This window comes from Carcharodon carcharias, chromosome 34 (assembly GCF_017639515.1).
Source record: "Carcharodon carcharias isolate sCarCar2 chromosome 34, sCarCar2.pri, whole genome shotgun sequence".
Taxonomy (NCBI): Eukaryota; Metazoa; Chordata; class Chondrichthyes; order Lamniformes; family Lamnidae; genus Carcharodon; species Carcharodon carcharias.
Window position 1 is genome coordinate 7356966 of NC_054500.1, and position 23175 is coordinate 7380140.

Below are 23175 nucleotides of genomic sequence, written 5' to 3' on the forward strand. Positions count from 1 at the left end.
CCCAGTACAGCCATTGGAAACAGTGCCTGTCTTTTATATATCTAAACCTATCAAGGTTTTTAAACACCTCTATCATAGTACTCCAGCCCAGCCAGTGTTTTACATAAGGTTTGGCATAACTGCCTTTGTAATCAATGCCTTTATCGATAAAGTCCAGGATCTCATATGCTACATTAACTGCTTTGTTAACCCGTCCTGCCACCTTCAAAGATTTTTGCACAAACACCCAAGGTTTCTCCGTTCTTACTTTCCCTCCTCACTCCCCCTCTCCTCCCACCTTTCCCCTCTGCACTCCCACACCAACTCCCTCCCCCACACCCATTGTCACCACCACCCCGTTCTGCCTCTCCCCCCCCAGCCCCACCCTTATTTCCCCATTCACCGTCAATGGGGGTGGATCTGCACCCCCACTGTCTGCCAGTCCGTGGGACTCTGACACGTTTTGCTATTCAAATGTTCTGATTGAATGGGCCCCGAGTCACATTCAAATCTTATACTCTTTTGAGCAACTAAATAAACTAAAGTAAAGAAAACGAGGGACAAAATTCAAATCTTTTATTCTCGCTTCTGTCATTTTATCATCGGCTGTTCCTCATTTAAGTCACACAACTTTTAATGTGCAGCTGACCATTTCCCACCTCCCCTTTCCTTCACTCTGTCCACCATTGAGCCAGTAGACCAGCAAAACCCGACCATCCCCCCCCCCAGTCCTCAGACTACCCTCCCTGACAGTAAAACCTGGGGCTAGATTTGTGAAATATTGAATATACTCAGGGGCTCAGCCACTGGAGACTTTGAGCTACCATCTCCCCAAACAGGGTCGTCAGTCACTTTGCCAGCGAGCTGCTCAGATTAGTAATTTGGTGTCACCCCGTGGAGGAGAGTTCACTCGATGGGAAGACGGGCATTTACTTTGGGGGCATGACTCAGAGTAGCACTCAGGGAAGTGTTACTCTGGAGGGAGTCACTATGGGAATTGTTAGTGTGGGATCGTTACCCTGGAATCAGTAAATGGGCAAGTCACTGTGGGGTTTGGTACTCTAGGGGTTGGGGGGGGGATACTCTGCAATTGTTCCTCTGAAGTGGTGGGGCATGCCACTCCGCCGATGCCGCTCTTGCGTTGACTCACTGAAGGTAACTCTGAAACAAAAGACCAAATGGTGGTGAAAATCAGCAGGTCAGCCGGACACTGGGGGAGGGAACAATACATGACATTCCGGATCCACACATTGCTGGCCTCAGTCCCAATATCCGGCCAGGACCTGGCCTAATCCAGCCCATTTCAGCCTGGTTCTCGTCTGTGACCCTGGAGAATGAATCTGTGATCCTGAACTGGACGCTCACTCGAAGGTTGGGCCACACTCTGCTCGAGCGCCTCAGACAGGAGTCAGTGCTCAGCTGCAATGTTCACATTGAGAGCAGATTCTTCAGTCATTGACCCTCATTCTGCCATCGGGCTCTGGGTGGGTGGAAGGTCTAAAATTCTCCAGTTACGTTGGTGGTGGGCCATTAATGTAGGTCAGCGTGAAATGAAATGGTTGAAAGGTATTTCTCCGGTGCCAGTTACACTCCTGTATCACAGCAGGAAGCACAAAGAGGAGGACAACCATCAGCACAAGTACCAGCAACAGAATAATGGCAACGAGTAGGTGCTGGAGGGAGTGGACAGGATGGACATAGGGCAAATCTTTCCCCGCCAAAGGAGTAGATGGAACGTGCAGCCTGAAAAACACAACACAGTGAGCATTATCCTGGGCAGGGATTGGGATTAAGGCTAATACTGAACATGCTCCAAATCTTATTCGCTATAAAGTGTAAACACTGAGAAGGGACAGGGTTAGAGCCCATACAGCACACTTGTTATGTTTTGACTATGGGTTGCTTTGATCGCGAACCAGTTGCATGTATGTCAGTAGGCAGGTTTGATTGCAATATACGGCAGATGTAGAGACCAATATGAAATGAAGCACATAATATTTATTTACACAAACAACAGAGCATTAACATGATATATGCTTCTCCAGCCAGACTCTACTCTCAGAATCACAGAATTACACAGTGCAGAAGAGGCCCTTTGGCCATCGAGTCTGCACTGACACGAGAAACACCTGACCTACCTACCTAATCCCATTTACCAGCACTTGGCCCATAGCCTTGAATGTTATGACGTGCCAAGTGCTCATCCAGGTACTTTTTAAAGGATGTGAGGCAACCCGCCTCCACCACCCTCCCAGGCAGTGCATTCCAGACCCTCACCACCCTCTGGGTAAAAAAGCTTTTCCTCACAGCCCCCCTAAACCTCCTACCCCTCATTTTGAACTTGTGTCCCCTCATGATTGACCCTTCAACTAAGGGGAACAGCTGCTCCTTATCCACCCTGTCCGTGCCCCTCATAATCTTGTGCCCCTCATAATCTTGTACACCTCCATCAGGTCACCCCTCAGTCTTCTCTGCTCCAACGAAAACAACCCAAGTCTATCCAACCTCTCTTCATAACTTAAATGTTTCATCCCAGGCAACATCCTGGTGAATCTCCTCTGCACCCCCTCCAGTGCTATCACATCCTTCCTATAATGTGGCGACCAGAACTGCACACACTACTCCAGCTGTGGCCTCAACAGGGTTCAATACAACTCTAACATGACCTCCCTACTTTTGTAATCTATGCCTCGATTGGTAAAGGCAAGTGTCCCATATGCCTTTTTCACCACCTCACTAATGTGCCCCTCCGCCTTCAGAGATCTATGGACACACACGCCAAGGTCCCTTTGTTCCTCAGAACTTCCTAGTGTCATGCCGTTCATTGAATACTTCCTTGTCAGATTACTCCTTCCAAAGTGTATCACCTAACACTTTTCAGGGTTAAATTCCATCTGCCACTTATCCGCTCATTTGACCATCCCATCTACATCTTCCTGTAGCCCAAGACACTCAACCTCACTGTTAACCACCTGGCCAATCTTTGTGTCATAGGCAAACTTACTAATTCTACCCCCTACATAGTCATCTATATCGTTTATATAAATGACGAATAATAGGGGACCCAGCACAGATCCCGGTGGTACGCCACTGGACGCTGGCTTCCAGTCACTAAAGCAGCCTTCTGTCATCACCCTCTGTGTCCTACAACTAAGCCAATTTTGAATCCACCTTATCAAATTACCCTGTATCCCATGAGCATTTGCCTTCTTTATAAGTCTCCCATGTGGGACGTTGTCAAAGGCTTTGCTGAAATCCATATAAACTACATCAACTGCACTACCCTCATCTACACACCCGGTCACCTCCTCAAAAAATGCAATCACATTTGTTAGGCATGACATCCCTCTGACAAAACCATGCTGACTATCCCTGATCAAACCTTGCCTCTCCAAGTGGAGATAGATTCTCTTCTTCAGAATTTTCTCCAATAGTTTCCCTACCACTGATGTGAGACTCACTGGCCTGTAGTTCCTTGGCTTATCTCTACAACCCTTCTTAAATAGCGGAACCATATTAGCTGTTCTCCAGTTCTCTGGCACCTTCCCCGTGGCCAGAAAAGAATTAAAAATTTGGGTTAGAGCCCCTGCGATCTCCTCCCTTGCCTCCCTCAGCAGTCTGGGACACAAATCATCTGGACCTGGAGATTTGTCCACTTTTAAGCCTGCCAACACCTCCAATACCTTATCACTCCCTATATCAATTTGCTCAAGAACCTCTCAATCTCTCTCCCCAGGTTCGATACCTACATCCTCATTCTCTTGGCTGAAGATGATTGTGAAGTACTCTAGACTAACATTTACATGGTAGCCCGCGCTACACAGCTATTGGGTCTTACAGTCACGTGGTCAAAATTGCTCAATTTCTTAAAAGGTGAATTACACCTCAGATTACCACAACACTCATACTGGCTGTGTGTGCAACTCTATCTGTAGTTACTTTCCGCCTGGTAGCAAGACCATCATAAATCCATCTTTCTCACTGGAGAATCTGTAGTAGATGTCACCCAGTCACTGTGCCCCCCCCGTCTCCCCTGTCCCTGCACTCCATCTCTGTCCCCTGATGCCAGCCCCGATTTGGTCCCATTCCCTTTCCCTCATTTCTCCTACTCCCCCAATCCCTCCTCCCACCATCTTGGTTGGGGGCAGGCCAGGCAGAGTTTCAGGACCACCCCGATAAGATCCAGCTGGCTCAAATGCATATCCAGTTATTGGACCATTTCACAACAGCCAATCATAACTGGTGCTAGAGATTGACCTGCGCTTTCACGTCAGGAATTACTGGAGAGACCGCCCTCAGTGCCACATTCACTCACCTGGCCAACCAACCCTGCTCAACTATGCCACAGTCGGGTATCAGAACTTTTTGGACTACCCTGTCTGTATGTACCTTGGCCCCAAAATTCCAGGGGAATGAAGGCAGGCTTGAGGCAGAACCCGTTACACTGAGGCAGCCCTCAAGCCACTAGGGAAAGGTAAATGTCCGAGGCCCAGTAGCTCCATTTAGCTAGAACCATAGAAACTTACAGCAGAGGGAGGCCATTTGGCCCATCTTGACAGTGCTAGTTCTTGGAAAGAAGTTAGGCTTGGCCCCTCCTCTCCACTTTTTGTCCATAACCCTGCAAGTTCCTCATTTTCAATTATCTTAAAAAAATTATTTATGGAATCCGCTTCCATCAGATTTTCAGAAAGTTGTCAGTAATGGATGATGGATGTTTTTGTGAATGGAAAAGGTTTCCAATGGTGTTCCACAGGGCTCAGTGTTGGGTCCCTTGCTGTTGTATATATTAATGATTTGGACTTTAATGTGGGTAGCATGATTGGGAGATTTGTAGATGACACAAAAATTGGCAGCGTAGTTGATAGTGAAGAGGACAGCTGTCGACTCCAGAATGATATCTAAAGTTTGTTTGAGTGGGCAGAAAAGTCACAGATGGAATTCAATCCAGAGAATTGTGAGGTAATGCATTTGGGGAGGGCAAACAAAGCTAGAGAATACACAGTAAATGGGACGATATTGGGAGGGGTGGAGGAAGTGAGAGACCTTGGTGTACAGGTCCCTGAACGTGGTAGGACAGGTGGATAAGGTGGTAAAGAAAGCATATGGAATGCTTGCCTTTATTACATGAGGTATAGACTACAAAAGCAGGAATGTGATGATGGAACTGTATAAAACACTGGTCAGGCCACAGCTGGAATTGTGTGTACAGTTCTGGTCACTACATTACAGGAAGGACAGAATTGCTGTGGAGAGAGTACAGAGGAGATTTGCAAGAATGTTGCCAGGGCTTGAAAATTGTAGCTATGAGGAAAGATTGGATAGGCTGGGGTTGTTTTCCTTGGAACTGAGGAGGCTGAGGGGTGACCGGATTGAGGTGTACAAGATTATGAGAGGCCTAGATAGAGTAGACAGAGATGTCCTGTTGCCCATAGCAGAGAGGTCAGTTACCAGGGGGCACAGATTTAAGGTGATTGGTAGAAGGATTAGATGGGACATGAGGAAAAACTTCTTCACCCAGAGGGTGGTGGGTGTTTGGAATTCACTGCCTGGTTTGGTGGTGGAGGCAGAAACCTTCAACTCATTTAAAAGGTACCTGGATCTGCACCTGAAGTGCTGTAACCTGCAAGGCTATGGACCAAGTGCTGGAAGATGGGATTAAAATGGGCAGGTCTTTTTTTCTTTCTCAGCTGACATGATGGGCTGAATGGCCTCTTTCTGTGCTGTAACTGTTCTATCGGATATGGAATGCTCGGAGTGAAAAAAGTCTCTTTCTCATCTCCCCCTAGGTCTTGTGCCAATGATTTTAAATCTACGACCTTTAGTTATTGATTCACTCACCAGAAGGAATTGTTTTTCTGTCTGCCTGATCAAAACCTCTCATCTTGAAAACCTCTATAGTTCACCTCTTAACCCTCATCATTAGAAGGAGATCTGTGCTAAACTGTCCTCAAAGCTGAAGTTCCTCATCCCTGGTAACATCCTGGTAAACCTCCCCATAGTCTTTCTTTATATCTTTCTTCAAGTGTAGGGCCTAGAATTGTCTTCAATACTCCAGCTCGACTTAGCCAGTAATTTATAAAGTTCCAGCAAAATCTCTTTGTTTTTATATTCCATGCCTCTATTCATAAACCCAAGTAACCCATTTGCTTTGTTAAGCACCTTATCAACTTTCCCTACCACCTTTAAAGATTTATATATGTGGCAGTAAGGTCTCTCTGCTCATCACCTTACAAAATTGTACCATTTACAGTATACTTTGGGAGGACTAATAAGGACAGTACATCACTTCACACTTCTCCACACTGAGCTCCATCATCTGCCCATTTCGCCACCTTATTGATGTCATCCTAACGCCTGTAACTATCCTCACCATGATTCGCCAAGTTTTGTTTCATAAACAAAATTTATAATGCTGCTCCGTAATCCAAGTCTAGGTCACGAATAAAAATTAAGAGTGATGAACCTAAAACTGATCTGCAGGGAACAATGCTGCAAACCACCTCCCAGTCTGAAAAACATCCATACTTGCTTCCTGTCACTGAGCTAATTTTGTATCCACACCACCACTTGCCCCTTAATTAATTCCATGGGTTTCCGTTTTCTTAATAAGCTTCCTGTGTGATACTTTATTGAATGTTTTCCGAAAGTCCAAATATATGTTAATGGGTCAGGACGTTCTTCCTGGCTGGGACCTCCCATCTTCCACCCTTCATAAACTGCGGATCATCCAGAACCCTGCTGTCACTTTGCTAACTAGTACCAAGTCCCATTCACCCAACATCCCAGTGCTCATCAACCTACATTGACTCCTGGTTAAGGAGCACCTTGATTTTAAGATTCTCATCCTCACATACCAATCCCTCCATGGCCTCGCCCTTCCCTATCTCTGTAATCTTCTCAGCCCTACAACCATCTGAGAAACCTGTACCTTTCCAATTTTTATCTCTCTTGAGCACCCCTGACTTTCATTGCTCCGTCATTGGTGATCATGCCTTTAGCTGCTGAGACTCCAAGCTCTGTAATTCCCTTTCTAAACCTCTCCCTCTAGCCTCCTTTAAGATGCTTCTTAAAACCTCTTGCTTCCACCAAGTCTTTGGTCTTCTGCGCCAGTATTTTCTAACATACCTTGTTGTCAGATTTTGTCTGATAACACTCCTTTGAAACACCTTGGACTTCTTTTTACTAGGTTAAAGGTGCTGTATAAATACAAGTTATTATCGAGGACCTTAGTGCAGGTTGAACATTGTCCATTGGTTAGGGCAGGTGATTACTTCAGCCTTTGGTTGTAAAGAAAATCACTGTGAAATGTGATCGTAATCCAAGGTGTTAAATTAATGCAGGATAAACGCTCTGGAAAATATTGAAAAATAGAAATTTACTATCTGCAAAGCATCCCAGTCACATCAGCAGAACCATTGAGACTGAGAAAGCTGCGTCACTTCATGTATTGGAGACAGAAAAGGAGATTGCAGTAATGTGTACTCCTTTAGTTGGCGGACAAAATGACTGAATAATTATAAGCCGAGGGTTGGACAGAAAATGATTCATCATGACATCGACCCTCTGTCCAAGAGATCGAGTCTTTTGCTTCAAGTTAAGAGAAAGGTTGAAGCCGAGAAATTGCCGGAGCTCCAGTGGGATCCCAGCTTGTCTGTGGAGATCTGAAGATGTGATACATTGGCCCCTGATGCACAAGGCATTGAGGCAGTGGGCAAGGGAAGGATACACGTCATTACCAGGAAATGCACATGAGGGCTGAATTCCAAAACTGGATAAAGTAGAGAAACTAGGATCGTTTTCCTCAGAGCAGAGAAAGATGAAGAGGAGATTTGACAAGAGGTGTTCAAAATCATGGAGGTAGATATAGAGTCAACATGTTTTCCAGTGGCAGGAGGGCCAGTAACCAGAGGGCATTGGACAAAGAACCAGCGGCCATTTTTCACACAGCAAGTTATGAACATTCGAATTAGGATCAGGAGTCGGCCATTCAGCCCTTCGAGCCTGCTTTGCCATTTGATAAGATCATGGCTGATCTGATTACAGTCATAGTCATAGAGTCATGGAGGTCTACAGCATAGAAAAAGGCCCTTTGGCCCATTGAGTCTGCACCGCTCAAACAAGTACCCAACTATTATAATCCCGTTTTCCAGCACTAGGCCCATAGTCTTGTATGCCATAGCATCGCAAGTGCACATCCAAATACGTCTTAAATGTTATGAGGGTTTCTGCCTCTATCACCCTTTCGGGCAGTGAGTTCCAGATTCCCACCACCTTCTGGGTGAAAAAATTCTTCCTCACATCCCCTCTAAACCTCCTGCCCCTTACCTTAAATCAATGCCCCCTGGTTATTGATCCCTCCACCAAAGGGAAAAGTTCCTTCCTGTCTACCCTATCTATGCCACTCAATTTTATACACCTCAATCATGTCCCCCCTCAATCTCCTCTACTCCAAGGAAAATAACCCCAGTTTATCCAATCTCTCCTCATAACTAAAACTCCCCAGCGCAAGCAACATCCTGGTAAATCTCCTCTGCACTCTCTCTAATGCAATCACATGCTTCCTGTAATGCGGATTCCAGAATTGCATGCAATACTCTAGCTGTGGCCTAAGCAGTGTTTTATACAGTTCCAGCATAACCTCCCTGCTCTTATATTCTATGCCTCGGCTAACAAAGGCAAGTATCCCATATGCCTTCTTAACCACCTTATCTACCTGTCCCGCTACCTTAAGGGATCGGTGGACATGCACACCAAGGTCCCTCTGAACCTCTGTACTTCCCAGGGTCCTACCATTCATCATGTGTTCCCGCACCCTGTTTGTCCTGCCCAATTGTATCACCTCACATTTATCCGGATTAAATTCCATTTGCCACAGATCAACCCATTTATATCCTCTTGTAATCTAAGGCTATCCTCCTCACTATTTACCACTCCACCAATTTTCATGTTGTCCACGAACTTACTTATCAAATCCACTTTCCTGTCTACCCCCATACCCTTTGACTCCCTCGTCAATCAAGAATCTAATTCAAGAATATTCAATGATCCCGTCTCCACCACTCTGAGGAAGAGAATTCCACAGACTAATGACTCTCAGAAAAAAAAAATCTCAACTCAGCCTTAGATGGGAGATCCTTCATTTTAAACTCTGTCCCCTAGTTCTAGTCTCTCCCATGATGGGAAACACCCTCTCAGCATCCACCCTGTCAATTCCCTCAGTATCTCATTTTTCTAAACTCCGATGGATACAGGCCCAACCTGTCCAACCTTTCTATACAAGACAACTCGTTCATCCCAGGAATCAGTGGAGTGAACGTTATGTGCACTGCTTCTAATGCAATTATATCCTAAGTAAGGAGACCAAAACTGTACACAGTACTCCAGATGTGGTCTCACCAACACCCTGTACAACTGTAGGGAAACATCCCTACTTTTATATTCTATTCCCCTTGTGATAAATGACAACATTCCATTTGCCTTCCAAATCACTTGCTATATCTGCAAACTAACTTTCTACGATCTACGTACCAGGACAACCTTTGTACCATAGAGTTCTGCAGTCTCTCCATTCTTTCTACCAAAATGGACACGTTCACATTTTCCTACATTATACCCCATCTGCCAAATTTTTGCCCACTCACTTCTTTCTGGTACCATGCCCTAGGAATTCCATTGGATTGGTCCATGATTATGCTTGGCAAAGTACTGCAGTGGTTTGCCATTGCCTTCTGCAGTAAGGCTGACCAGGGAACTCTCCGGTTCCTACTGCCTGCCATCAGGTGCATTGGAAGGAATAAGAGACCGATAATCAACCTGTTTGGCCAAATTATGATTGTTCCTTTTGTGACCATGAAGTCTGACTTGAACCTGAAGCTTCTGGTCCAGAAGTAGGAACACTACTACTGCACTACAAGACCTCCATGCTCACTCAGTTACCCATCCTTTGCAGACTCCTTATGTCCACTTCACAACTCACTCTTGTACCTATCTTTGTGTCACCAGCAAATCTAGCAACCATACATTTGGTCCCTTTGTCCAAGTTATTGATATAGATTGTAAATAGTTGAGGCCCCACCATTTATCCCTGTGGCACTCCATTAGTTACAGCTTGCCAACCTGGAAATGACCCATTTATCCCTACACTCTGCTTCCGGTTAACTAACCAATCCTCTATCCATGTTAATATGTTACACCCTACACCATGAGCTCTTACTTTGTAAGTAACCTTTGAAGTGGCACCTTATCAAATGTTTTTTGGAAATCCAAATGCACCACATCTACAGGTTCCCCTCTACCCACATTGCTTGTTACATCCTCAAACAGCTCTAACAAATTAGACAAACATGGTTTCCCTTTCGCAAAATCATGTGGACTCTGCTTGATTGCAATAAGATTTTCTAAGTGCCCTGCGATAATCTCCTTAATAATAGGGAAAATGCTAGAATCTATGACAGATGTTAGGCATGTAGTTTCCTGCTTTCTATCTCCCTCCTTTCTTGAATAGAGAAGTTGCGTTCACTATTTTGCAACCTGATGGGACCTTTCCAAAATCTAGGGAATTTTGGAAAATTAAAACCAGCACATCTACTATCTCTATGGCCACTTCTTTTAAGACCCTAGGTTGAAGTCCATCAGGACTTGGGGACTTGTCAGCCTTTAGTTCTAATAATTTTCTTAATACCATTCATCTCCTGATTTACATTTATTTCTGGGATGTTATTTGTATTCTCTACAGTGAAGACAGATGCAAAATATTTGTTCATTTCATCAGTCATTTCCTTATTTTTCATTATTAATTCCTCATTTTCACTCTCTTAGAGGACCAACATTCACTTTAGTTACTCTTTTCCTTTTTAAATAGCTGTGGAAACTCTTACTATCTGTTTTTATATTTCTATCTAGCTTTCCCTCACAACCTAACTTCTCCCTCATTATCATTTTTAATCATTCTCTGCTGGTTTTTTTTTATTCTGTCCAATCTTCTGATCTGCCCACTCGTCTTTGCCGAATTATATGCTTTTTCTTTCAATTTGATACTATCTTTGATTTCCTTAGTTAGCCATGAATGGTGCATCCTTCACTTAAAGTCTCTCTCTCACGGGAATGCATCTTTGCTGAATGTTATGAAATCACTCCTCAAATGTCTGCCAGTACATCTCTACTGACCTACCCCTTAACCTAATTTCCCAGTTCACTGTGATCAGTAACTGCGACTGTTGTGATCTGGAATGCACTGCGTAGTGAAAGTTACTGTTGAAATGGCTTCCGACAGGGTCCCGGCAGGGTTATGGCAGAGAGACGGAGTGAAACTAATCTGATAACACGCAAACATAAGTAGGAGCAAGAGTGGACCATATGGTCCCTCAGACCCTCGATCTTCGCCCTCACAACACTTTCCCACCGATCCTCCTACCTACTCACGAATCCAAACCAATCTTGGCCTCGAATATATTCAATGACTGAAAATCCCAGCTCTCTGGGGATAACAGATCTAAAGATTCACAACCTATCTCAGTCCGAAATGGATGATCCCTTTTGGATCCCCCGCTCCCCCAGCCTCCAAAATCTGACGCCTGCCCCCTCCCTATGGGGCCCTGATGCCTCCCAAACCAAAAACCCCAGACTCACCTTAGTCCAGTAACTATGTTGTCTTCCTTCTCGGGACTCCCCCATAGTCCCAGTACTGCCCACTACTGCGTGATGGCCCTGCTGGGACTACTCAGCTGCTGGCCAATCAGTTGGCTGGCAGCTATTGCCCTGATGAGTGGAAGCCCCACAATTACCTCGTCAAGGCCACCCCCAGCATATCATCACAGTGGGGCAGCCTTTTTTAAAGTCGTGAATTCGTGACTGACTTTTCTAGCAGGAGGCAAGTGGGGAGTGCGAGCAATACGTCCCCCGTAAAAATTCATCCCCATGTGGGGAAATCCACCCCCACACCATAGCATACAGGGCTACCTGCCAAGTGCTGGAAAATGGGATTAGAATAGATAGGAGCTTGATGGCCAGCACAAACACAATGGGCCAAAGGGCCTGTTTCTGTGCTGTATAACTCTATGACTCTATGTTTTAGTGCAATTGCCTATCTTCTAAACTCCAGACAGTATAGACCAATTCTACTCAATCTCTCTTCACTGAACAGCTCTCATGTGATTTAATGGGAGGAACGTAACTGATATTGGTGTAAGTTTGTGCTCATTGCTTAGGACAGAGAGACCCCTGACATGGGAGAGTTTGTGAAGTTCTCAGCTATCTGTGCTGAGGAATAAAAAAGAAGGGAGTGAAAATTGATGGATCATCATCGCAGCCATCAGCATTCACTGGTGATTACACTGCCTGCCAGTGGTGACCCTACCCGCCAGTGCCTGCCAGTCACTTCCAGTGCTGACCCTGTCTGCCAGTGTCCATCAGTGCTGACCTTGCCTACATGTGGCCACCAGTGCTGACCCTGTTCACCAGTGTACACCAGTGCTGACCCTGCCCACCAGTGCTGACCCTGCATGCCAGTTACCACCAGTGCTGACCATGCCTGCCAGTGTCCACCAGTGCTGAACTTGCACACGGTGTCCACCAGTACTGACCCTGCCTGTCAATGCTGAACCTGTATGCCAGTGTCCACTAGTGCTGACCAACAATTCTGAATCTGCCTGCCAGTGTCCACCAGCACTCATGTTGCCTGTCAATGCTGAACCTGTATGCCAGTGTCCACCGGTGCTGACCAATGGTCCTGAATCTGTCTGCCAGTGTCCACCAGTGCTGATCTAGCTCGCCAGTTCTGACTGTCCTGCCAGTCCCCACCAGTGCTGACCTTGACCACCCACCAATGCCGACCCTGCCCAGGTTAAGAGTCTGTAAGGGCCTCAGGAGATCATCTCATTACCACCGAGAAGAAACCAGTTCTTAAATCCTCCAACATTATGGCTACTGGTAACTCCAACTCCAACTGGTGGGGTCCTCCGGCTTTCTCCCCAGCCAAACTCCACCACCAAGGAATACAGGGAGGACCTGCCTGTTACAGGGATCAGGAACCTCCTGGATTGGGATTGCACCCAGAGGACTGGAGCCCCCAGTGTTTATCTGGAGACCCTGTGGGAGATTCCGAGGAATTTGAAGGCCACATTTTTTAGGGAGTTTTTTTTTTAAAGTTTATTATTATAAACCAACGGGTACAGGGCAAGAATAGGGGAGTTGGGCTAAATAGGTAATTCTGAAACAGTCTACACAGACAATGGCCTCCCATTGTGCTGTAATATGCAAAGATCTCTACTCACAGCCGGTTAACTTCTGCAGTCACTCCCAGCGTAGTTGCTTCTGTCACACACAGCTTCTGTTTGGGCTGTTGGGAAAAGTTAAATACTGAAGAAATTTCAAATAAATGCCATTACACACCAGTCAGACGCTATCTCGTGCCCTACTCACTCTTCTGGGCACCCAGCTCCCAGCTACACTCACCCTGTACCCCCCTCCCCCTCCGTACCCCCTTCCCCTCTTCCCTGTACCCCCATCTCTCCTCCACCCTCTCCCAGTATCTCTCTCTCTTTCTCTCTCCCCCCTCCATGTACCTCTCTATCTGTACCTCTCCCTTGCTCCTTCCCTTGTACCTCACACTACCTGGGGACTTGTGACTACAGTCCCACACTACCTAGGTTACATCAAGTCCACACAGAAACAGGCAATTTTGTTTTTTCTGCTCCACATGAGCCTCATCCCAGCCTTCATCTGACTCAATCAGCTTATCCTCCTATTCCCTTCTCCCTCATGTTTTTCCAGCTTCCCCTTAAATGTATCTAAACAATTTGCCTCAGCTACTCCCTGAATGGAGCAAATTCTACATTTTAATCACTCTGGGTAAAGAACTATGTCCCAAAGTCCCCATTGGATTAATTAATGACTATCTTGTATTTATGGCTTCTGGTTCTGGTCTCACCCACAAGTGGAAACATCTTCTCTACATCTATGCTATCAAGATCTTTCATAATCTTAAAAACCACCATCATGTCTACAATTTCTATAAAGACCGATAACTTTAAAAAAGAAATTTGGACTTTCAGTAAATAGCTGAAAGGATGACAGCAAGATTGCACATTTTAAGACTTTTTCTGTAACAAAATAAAAGCACTGTTGACTAAGCACCATTTGAGTAAGCAAATTATACTTTAACTACAGATCACAACGTTCCTCCTTTACTTTTAACACAACTGAAAATGTAATTTCATGGTTATACTTTACACTGTCCTTAAGTAGACATTCAATTCTCCCCGAACCAGTTCAAAGTGATTCTTAGCTCGCGAGGGTTTACTTCCATTCTTTTCCTTTCCCAGCCTGTTTTTCACAGCGAGGAATTTTCCTGGAGATTCTCCCTCTAGCTCAAGCTAGGCAAATTTTCCAGCCTTTTTCCCAATCCTCATGAATTTGGTCTTTTCAATCTGAGTGCAAGCTCCCATCTGCATTTCTGCGTGATGAATCATTGAGACTGGCTGCCTCTAGCTTCTCTCTCTGTGTCTCGCTCTCTCTCCATGTCCCACTCTCTCCATGTCCCGCTCTCTCTCTCTGATCCTGGCAGGCTGACTTGTCTGCGAATTGCAGGGATATTGTTTGGAAAGTCTGTAATCGGATCCTACAAAATGCTTTGGACCCTTCCCCTCTCAAAGCGCATCTCCATAGTAATGTGAATCACAGAGGTCTTGTATCCAGATAGAAATGTTAATTAGCTATCCTTTAGACTCCAACACCATTCTATCTTCAAACTAAATAGACAGTTAAAGTATAACCATTTACAAAACTTTCTTAACACCTTCCTGGGACTTTGGAGACTAACAGTCTATCTACTGTCAGCACACATGCTTCTGTCATTGCCTAGAAGTGTCAATACCTTGCACCCTCTCCCCAACAAAACAACCTCTTTAAACTTTAACAATCAAACCGTCCAGGTTTACCATCAGCAGAATTCCAAACAGGTCACATGACTCCCCTTCATTCTTGGAATTTTCCCCAAATGAAAACTCCAAAAACGACGTAGGGGCCCGAACGCAGGTGGTGGCCAGTTTCGTGACCAATCTCAGGCCCGCTGGCCAAGGGGAAAATCCTGCCCCATGTCTCAGCTCCAGGCACCGGGCCCAAGGTCCCAGCTCCCAATCTCTGTCATAAGGTGTCACTTCTGAGCACACTTTGCAGACCAGGTGTTTGGACCTGCCCCTGGTTCTCAGATCTGACGGCCCTCAGGTTGGGGGTCTGATCCTCCCCTTGGAGTTGGGGTCTGCCATCCAGAGGTGGTCCTGCCGCCGGCTGCCTCAGGAGAAACTCCTGCTCGGTCTCCGAGCGGAGGAAATCCTGGATGCTGGGATTGAGAAGCTAGTTGCTGGAGTCCTACATCTCCTGAATTGCAACACAAACTGGTTCGATTTTGACATCTGTCCACCTGAAGCCGTAACCCCTTCCAAGACATTGGGCTGAACACTTCACTAGTCAAATAGTCCTGGTGGCATTGACCCGGAGACTCCAAAATTAGGAGTGCAATTGTTTCACAGTGTCCCAGACCCACAGCAGGCTCAAATCCCTCCCTTATAATAGATTCTAAAAGGGCAGATGGAGGCCATTTGGCCCATTGTGCCTGTACTGGCCCTTTGAAAGAGCTTTCTCATTAGACTCACTCCCTCTGCTTTTGCGCCATAGTCCTGCAAATTTCTACTTTTCAAATATTTATCCAATTCCTTTTTGAAAGTTAATTTCAAGTCACAATAAATCACTGTGTAAAAGAGAAAAAAATCCTCTCATTTCACCCCGGGTTTATTTGCCTTTTTGCCTTAATCTGCATCACCTGGCTTCCAACTCTGTCAATGGAAACAGTTTCTCCTTATTTACTCCATCAAAGCCATTAATGATTTGAATGGCTCCAGCAAAATTCACCTCAATCTTCTCTGCTCTAAGGAGAATAATTCCAGCTTCTCCACATAACTGAAGACGCTCATCACCTGGTTCTCTCTCTTCAGGTACCACACCCTAAGAGGGTATTTGCGACCATGGACCTCCATGTTAATCTGACTCTAGAGGTGTGCATCATCTTCGTTGGTGGTACATTCATCCAGTTTGCGAGGCTCAAATCTTTCAAAAATTCAATGTCACCTAATACAGTGCTAGTGGATTTCCTCTGTACCCTCTCCAAGGCCTTGACGTCCTTCCTAAAGTCTGGTGCTCACAACTGGTCACAATTCTGTAGTGGGGCTTAGCCAGCGAGTTATAAAAGATTTGGAAGAACTTCCTTGCTTTACTCTGTGCTTCTTATTTTAAAAATTTATTAGTAAGGCCAGAATCTTCAACCTCACCCAATTTTCTCAAACACCTCATTCTCCAGAAACACTCCTAATGCCTTGTGAACCCAGTCAGATACTCTGCCTCAATGTCCATCTCTGATAACTCATTCACAATTCTGTTACCCATTGACAAATCTTGCCTTGTGTGTAACATGTCCCCAGTGATCTGACCTCTTCCTCTGGTGAATATGCTGCTTCTCACCATTTCCCTCAGACTCCTTAAAGCACGTGTGTGTGTGTCTGTGTGTGTGTGTGTACGCCTGTGTGTGTGTGTATAAAGTGTGCACCAGTGAGAGTCAAGAGTACGTGGCCATGTGTGGAACCCATACCAGTGAGTGTCAGTGCTTGTGGAACCTGTACCTCAATGAGAGTCAGTACGTGTGGAACCTGTACCTCAATGAGAGTCAGTACGTGTGGAACCTGTACCCCAGTGAGAGTCAGTGTGGGGGGAACCTTTAGCCCAGTGAGAGTCAGTGTGTGGGGGAACCCGTATCCCAGTGAGAGGCAGTGTGTGGGGAACCTGTACCCCAGTGAGAGTCAGTGTCTACAGGAGACATAGGGAATGATGAAACATTACGCATCTGTCTGTTTGACAGTGTGTGGTGAATGGAATTTATGAGCTTCACTGACCTCCAACATCTGCAGCCACTGCTCCATGCCTCCGGCCCTTGCCTGGGGGCCCAGACTCTGACTCTGAAGCCAGTCCGAGTGGACTCGTCCTTTCGTTTGTTCCCAGTACAAATTTTGCCACATCCAACAGTGTCCGTTGGTCTTCCTCAGTGTTTCTGCGATTGTCTGTTCATCACCAGCAACATCTGGAGATAAAGAAGGTTTAGATTTACCCCTGCAATGGTATGATCTGCCATGATTGGCTGGCCCTGCTTTGAGCCCTTCTCGATTCTCATGTCCTCTTTGCATTTCTTGAAGTTCATTTGTATCATCAGAATAGCAAATGGCTGCTGTAAGAAAATTGTTAGAATCAAATTTAATGGGATGGAGGCATTTAGAATGGAGTGTTAAAGGGAAGAAAACTTTACAAAGCTTCTGGAGGCTATTAATAGGTACCTTCAACCTCTACCTCAAAGGTTTGGAAGGGTTTTAATAGAGTAAATGATAACAAACTGTTTCCACTGGCCAGGAGGCTTCAGTAACCAGGAGATAAGGATTTAAGATAATTGGCAAAAGAACCAGTTAGGAGATGAGAATTATTATTTTTTCTTCTACAAACGCAGAGCATTATGATCTGGACTGTGCTGCCTGAAAGATTTTTAAGGAAAATTCTTTCACAGAGTGTGGGCGCCGCTGGCTGGGCCAGCATTTATTGCCCATCCCTAATTGCCCCTTGAGAAGGTGGTAGTGAGCTGCCTTCTTGAACCGCTGCAGTCCCATAGTGCTGTTAGGGAGGGAGCCCCTAGGACTTTGACCCAAGTAGCGAGAGCAATTTAATAACGTTGTTGAAAAATTCTTCCAAAGTGTCCTGATGAGTGCAAGATGAAAAGCTTTGACATGTCTCTCTTTTTTCAGCAATACTCAAGTTCTGTGCTACCAAGTGATTATTTAATAATACAGTTCAAAGGGGGTTTTGGCTAAAGAATTAAAAAGGAAAACTTTGCAGAGCTACAGGGAAAGGGATTGGGATTAATGGGTTAATTTTAAGAGCTGGCACAGGTCTGATAGGCTGGTAATGTTTCAAATGGTTCAGCCAAATCTGGCAGTGAACGGCCAAACCAGTTCTCCACCGTACCCTTTCAAGTCTGCGTCCCTTGGACCGAAGAGAGCAGAGATGTGGGCTGTACCAGGGGAATGACCAAGGTGAGAGAGTGCCATGGTTTTATCAAGGACCATGATGTCAAAGATGGAGATAAATCAGGAGCTGCTGAATTGTTGTGGTGAATGGAAGGCCAAAGGTTGGATAGTTGGAACTTTGTAAATGCCTTTAGAACCCCAAAAATCACAATTTATCATCTGACTTTTGTAAACATCCTCTCAGATTCCCCTCCCCTGCTGAACCCTTACCTGTCTGGAAAGGCACTCACAGACCCCCACCCACAGGTCCAGCCATCTCAGTTCTACCACCCCCGGCACCTCCATACCCCCTGCTCCTTCCCCAAACCCTGAAATGTCCCACCTGGACCCTCGGGCCAGATCCTTACTCCCACCCAGACAGATCCTCCCTGTTGAACCCTCCCACCTCCGACATGAGGTGCATCTCACCTCCCAACTTGTGACCCTGCCCCGTGACTCCATTCCTACCCTCTGGACCTGCCCAAACTTGTGACCTCTGATCCCCTACCTCTGACCCCCACCAACTTCCCTGTATTTCATGCTTGGTATTATCTGACTGTGGCGGGTGGATGGGAGAGAGGGAGAGAGAGAGAGACACACAGAGTGATCATTCCCTTACCCTGAGGGAGCCTGTCGCTGACTGCTTGCATCTCGGTGTCAAACAGAGGACCTGGGTCACCCAATATCGGGTTAACCTCAATGTCGCACTGACAGGCCACGTCCACCTGGGAAGGAAACAGACAATAGTGAACACAATGAGCATCACACACAGCCAGACACACACACTCAGAGACACCATTATCAGGTACGTCACTACATTTGGTTATGCTACTGAATTGCTAACCCCCCAAAACCTGGACTAATGATCTAGAGACACTGCATTTAAATCTGATCTCAGCGATTGGGGAATCTAAATTCAATTAAAGAAATCGAACATGATAAGCTAGTATCAGTAATGGTGACAATAAAGCTAAAGGAATGTCATAAAAACCCATCTGGTTCACCAATGCCATTTAGGAAGGGAAATCTGCCCTCCTTACCTGGTCTGGCCTACATGTGACTTCAGACCCACAGCAATGTGGCTGACTCTTAATTGCCCTCTGAAATGCCCTTGCAAGCCACTCAGTTGTGTCAAACTACTACAGAAAAGCCTGGATGGATCACTCAGCATCAACTAGGCACTGGAAACAGTTGATAGTATGTTAGTTATATTATTAAGATACACAGATGAAGGACATTGTTTAATTAAGCACTTTGAGCACATCAAGAACAAGAGGGCACAGATTCAAAATAATTGGCAAAAGGAGTAAATGTGATGCGAGGAAAAATCTTTTCATCCAGAGGGTGATTGGAGTCTGGAACAAACTTCCTGAGAGGGTGGTGGAGGCAGGTTCAATCGAGGTATTTAAAGGGGAATTGGATTGCTATCCAAAAAGAGAGAATGTGCAAGGTTACGTGGGAAGAGGAAGAACACTCTTTCAGAGAGCCAGTGCAGACTTGATGGGCCGAATGGCCTCCTTCTCCACTGTAAAGTTACTGTGACACACATAGGAAACAGCTGGGACAATGGGTGTGAGCGGCAAGCTGAGAGACTGAACGACCTCAATAAACTCTGAGTAATGAAAAGCTCCATCTTGGTTTTGACTTCACCAACCAGCTTGAATTCTACTAACAGACACGACAAAGGCACAGTCAGCCCAGGCAACCTTACTAACATCTGGGGGCTAGAGCCAAAATTGGGGGAGCTGTCCCACAGGCGAGTCAAGCAACAGCCTGACATAGTCACACTGAACAAATTATACCTCTCAGCCAATGTCCCAGACTCCTCCATTACATCCTTGGGTATGTCCTGCCCTATTGGCAGGACAGACCCGGCAGAGGCAGTGGCACAATGTACACAGTTGGGAGGGAGTTGCCTGGGAGCCCTCAACATTTTCTCTGGAGCCCATGAAGTCTCATGGCATCAGGTCAAACATGAGAAGGAAACCTGCTGTTGATTACCACCTACTGCCCTCCCTTAATTGATTAATGAGTGCTCCTCCATGTTGAAAACAACTTGGAAGAGGTACTGATAGTAACAAGGGCACAGAATGTACTCTGAGTGGGGGACTTCAATGTCTGGTGTGGTGGGCATGGGGGAACCTATTTGTCCTCTCTCACCAATCCATCTATCCATGACAGTATTGGTAGAAGTGACCATCGTCCCATTCTTGTGGAGACAAAGTCCAGTTGGGTGGCATCACCTCTATGCCAAATGAGATTGAACTAGCAGGTCAAAACTGGGAATCCATGAGGCGCTGTGGGCCATCAGCAGCAGAATTATACTCAGCCACAATCTGTAACCTCATGGTCCGGCCTATCCCCCACTCTACCATTAATATCAAACCAAAGGATCACCCTGGTTCAATGAAGAGTGCAGCAGAGCCTGCCAGGAGCAGCACTGGGCATACCACGGAAAAGAGGTGTCAACCTGGTGAAGCTACAACACAGGACTACTTGCGTGCCAACCAGCATTATGTGATAGCGCTAAACAATCCCACAATTAACGGATCAGATCTAGGCTCTGCAGTCCTGCCACATCCAATTGTGAATGGTGCAGGACAATTAAACAACTCACTGGAGGAGGAGACCCCACAAATATCCCCATCCTCAATGATGGTGGCGCTCAGCACGCAAGTGCAAAAGACAAGGTTGAAACATTTGCAACGATCTTCAGCCAGAAGTGTCGAGTGGATGACCCATCTCGGCCTACTCCTGAGGTCCCCAGCAACACAGATGCCAGTCTTCAACTAATTCAGTTCACTTCATGTGAAGTGTCCTGAACACAAAGACTATGGGTCCTGACAAAATTCCAGTTGTAGTACTGAAGACTTGTGCTCCAAAAGTATCCAGGTCTTGAGCCAAATTGATCCAGTACAGCTAGAACATTAGCATCTACCCGACAGTGTGGAAAGTTGCTCAGATACTCGAGATCGTGGTGTATAAGTTGACTTTTGAAGCTTCGGACATTCCTTCCAAAATAACAGGTGCTGCCTTATATGCTGAGTATAAAACGTATACCACAGGTATTGGTGTAGGTGGTCGCCATTTTGAAATGTGGAACAAAAAAACACAACGCCGATAATTAAAATTAAATCAATGTGACATGTTTTATTGAATGAATTAATTTGATAAGGATACCTTTAACCATAATCAAAATGTTTGAAAAAAAGAAGTCAAATGAATTGTGTTTGGCATCCGATGCAGAGTCCATCAAATTATTGAGTCACTTTGGCTACGGCATCATCGTAAGGATCCCACTCTGGATCAGTTTTGACACTTTGTTTTAAAATCATCTCTTCAGAACAAACTATTTTCCTCTCCATCCAGTGAATTGGATATTCCGCATTTTTTGAATGATCTGATGAAAACCTTGTACACCATCAGCATCCTGCAATTTGATAACAAAACCACACAAAACATCAAGCGGGGCAGCATGCGTGTTTCTACTTTTGAAAGGCGTTTTTCTCTGTCAACCATCCACCTATCCCATTGGGCACGGACATGTCCCTCGAATGGCTTGTTGAGACAAGCATCCAAAGGTTGAACTATGGGTTTTGACCCCCTGGTATAATTGCAATGTGGGTGTTATTTCTTTGCAGGCGACTCTTGAACTCAACGGCTATATGGGATCGGAACATGACCCACGCTAATAAGCTACATTCTTCATGGAGGCTATTGGGATGCCTGTTCCATACATTATTGATCCATAACTTTACTCCACCCTTATCCATCCAGCTGTTGCCATGGACATGCACAAAAGCTCCAGCAGGGAACTTGATGTTCAACGCGGTTTTACCTTTGAAAATTACCATAGGTTTTAATTTTGTTCTGTCGGCCATGAGATTAGTACCACGGTGAACCTTGTCTTCTCATGTCCTGTTTTCAGTAGAAATATTTTTGAGCCTTTCTACTCTGCGGTTTGGTTGCTGGGCATCTCATCCACATTGCTGGTATGACTTAATGGGTATTCATATTTTTGCCGTTGTCCGATGAGGAATCACTGAAACAGGTAGCTTTGGCATCGAGGTCTTCTGGTGGTCTCTGAGTGACCTTGGTCTTCTGCTGAAACACTGGACATTTTCATTCCAGAAAGGTGGCTACACCAATTGGTTGTTGCTCTGAAATCTTCACTGTACGCAGAGTTTGATTTGGCTGTCAAGTACACATGCACATGTTTCTGGTGACGATGTAACCATTCTGACGATTTGAGGACCCATTCTGATACATGCTTCTCAAGATCAGGCCAGTGGCTGCTCCCTGTTCTCATGGGGCGTTTGGTCTTGGGTATCTCCTTCAGGGCAGATTCCTCTTCCTTCCATTCTCACTCCAGTTTCTCACTAACACCAAATACCACCCCCCCCCCCTCCCCGCAGCGAGTTGGGAAATGTTACAGCTTTTCGCTTGAAACCGGCTTCGTACTCCATTCTTCTCGCAAGAGAACCCATTTCTGTTCATCGCTCGCCATGTGTGGCCACGTCTTAAACTCTCGCGCATCCTCTTGACCAAGGCCTGCTTGATCCCGTCCGACGACGTAGGGTGAGTAAATTTTGCATTTCTGAGGTGAAAACTTGAGGTCGACCCCTAACAAGGGCAAAACATTTCTTAGTTAAAACAAAAGGGAGGGATGACTTATGCACCAAGTATAACTCTAAACCTGAATTTTGGTACCAAAACAAGGGGTTGACTTACATGTTGGATCAACTTATACACTGAGACAGGTATGACCTTTCCAATAAAAACAGTGGAAGGTCAGCCTGGCCCATTACCACCCTAGTCTCCACTGAATCGTCAGCAAAGTGGTAGTTGTCAGAATTTGAATTCAATTAATAAATCTGGAATACAAAGTTAGTGTCAGTCCTAGTGAACGTGAAGCTATCAATTGTCATAAAACCCCATCTAGTTCACTAATGCCTTTTAGGGAAGGAAATCTGTCATCCTTATTCAGTCTGGCCTATATGTGACTCCAGACCCACGGCCTGGGGTTGACTCTTAACTGCCCTATGATGAGGCCACTCTGTTCAAGGGCAATTAGGGATGGGCAACTAATACCGGCCTTGAC

At 45.6% G+C, this 23175-nt stretch overlaps 1 protein-coding gene across 1 annotated transcript in view; it reads right to left on the minus strand.

The window, feature by feature from the left end:
• Positions 1 to 742: 742 nt before the first annotated feature.
• Positions 743 to 23175, minus strand: part of LOC121272735 (nesprin-2-like) — a 52784-nt gene continuing 30351 nt past the window's right edge. The window contains exons 9-12 of the mRNA XM_041179515.1: positions 18694 to 18799; positions 16920 to 17104; positions 13251 to 13315; positions 743 to 1722 (exon numbers count right to left, since the gene is read on the minus strand). Of these exons, the coding sequence (XP_041035449.1) occupies positions 1491 to 1722; positions 13251 to 13315; positions 16920 to 17104; positions 18694 to 18799 (588 nt within the window). The 3' untranslated portion in view covers positions 743 to 1490. The remainder of the gene's footprint in view (positions 1723 to 13250; positions 13316 to 16919; positions 17105 to 18693; positions 18800 to 23175) is intronic.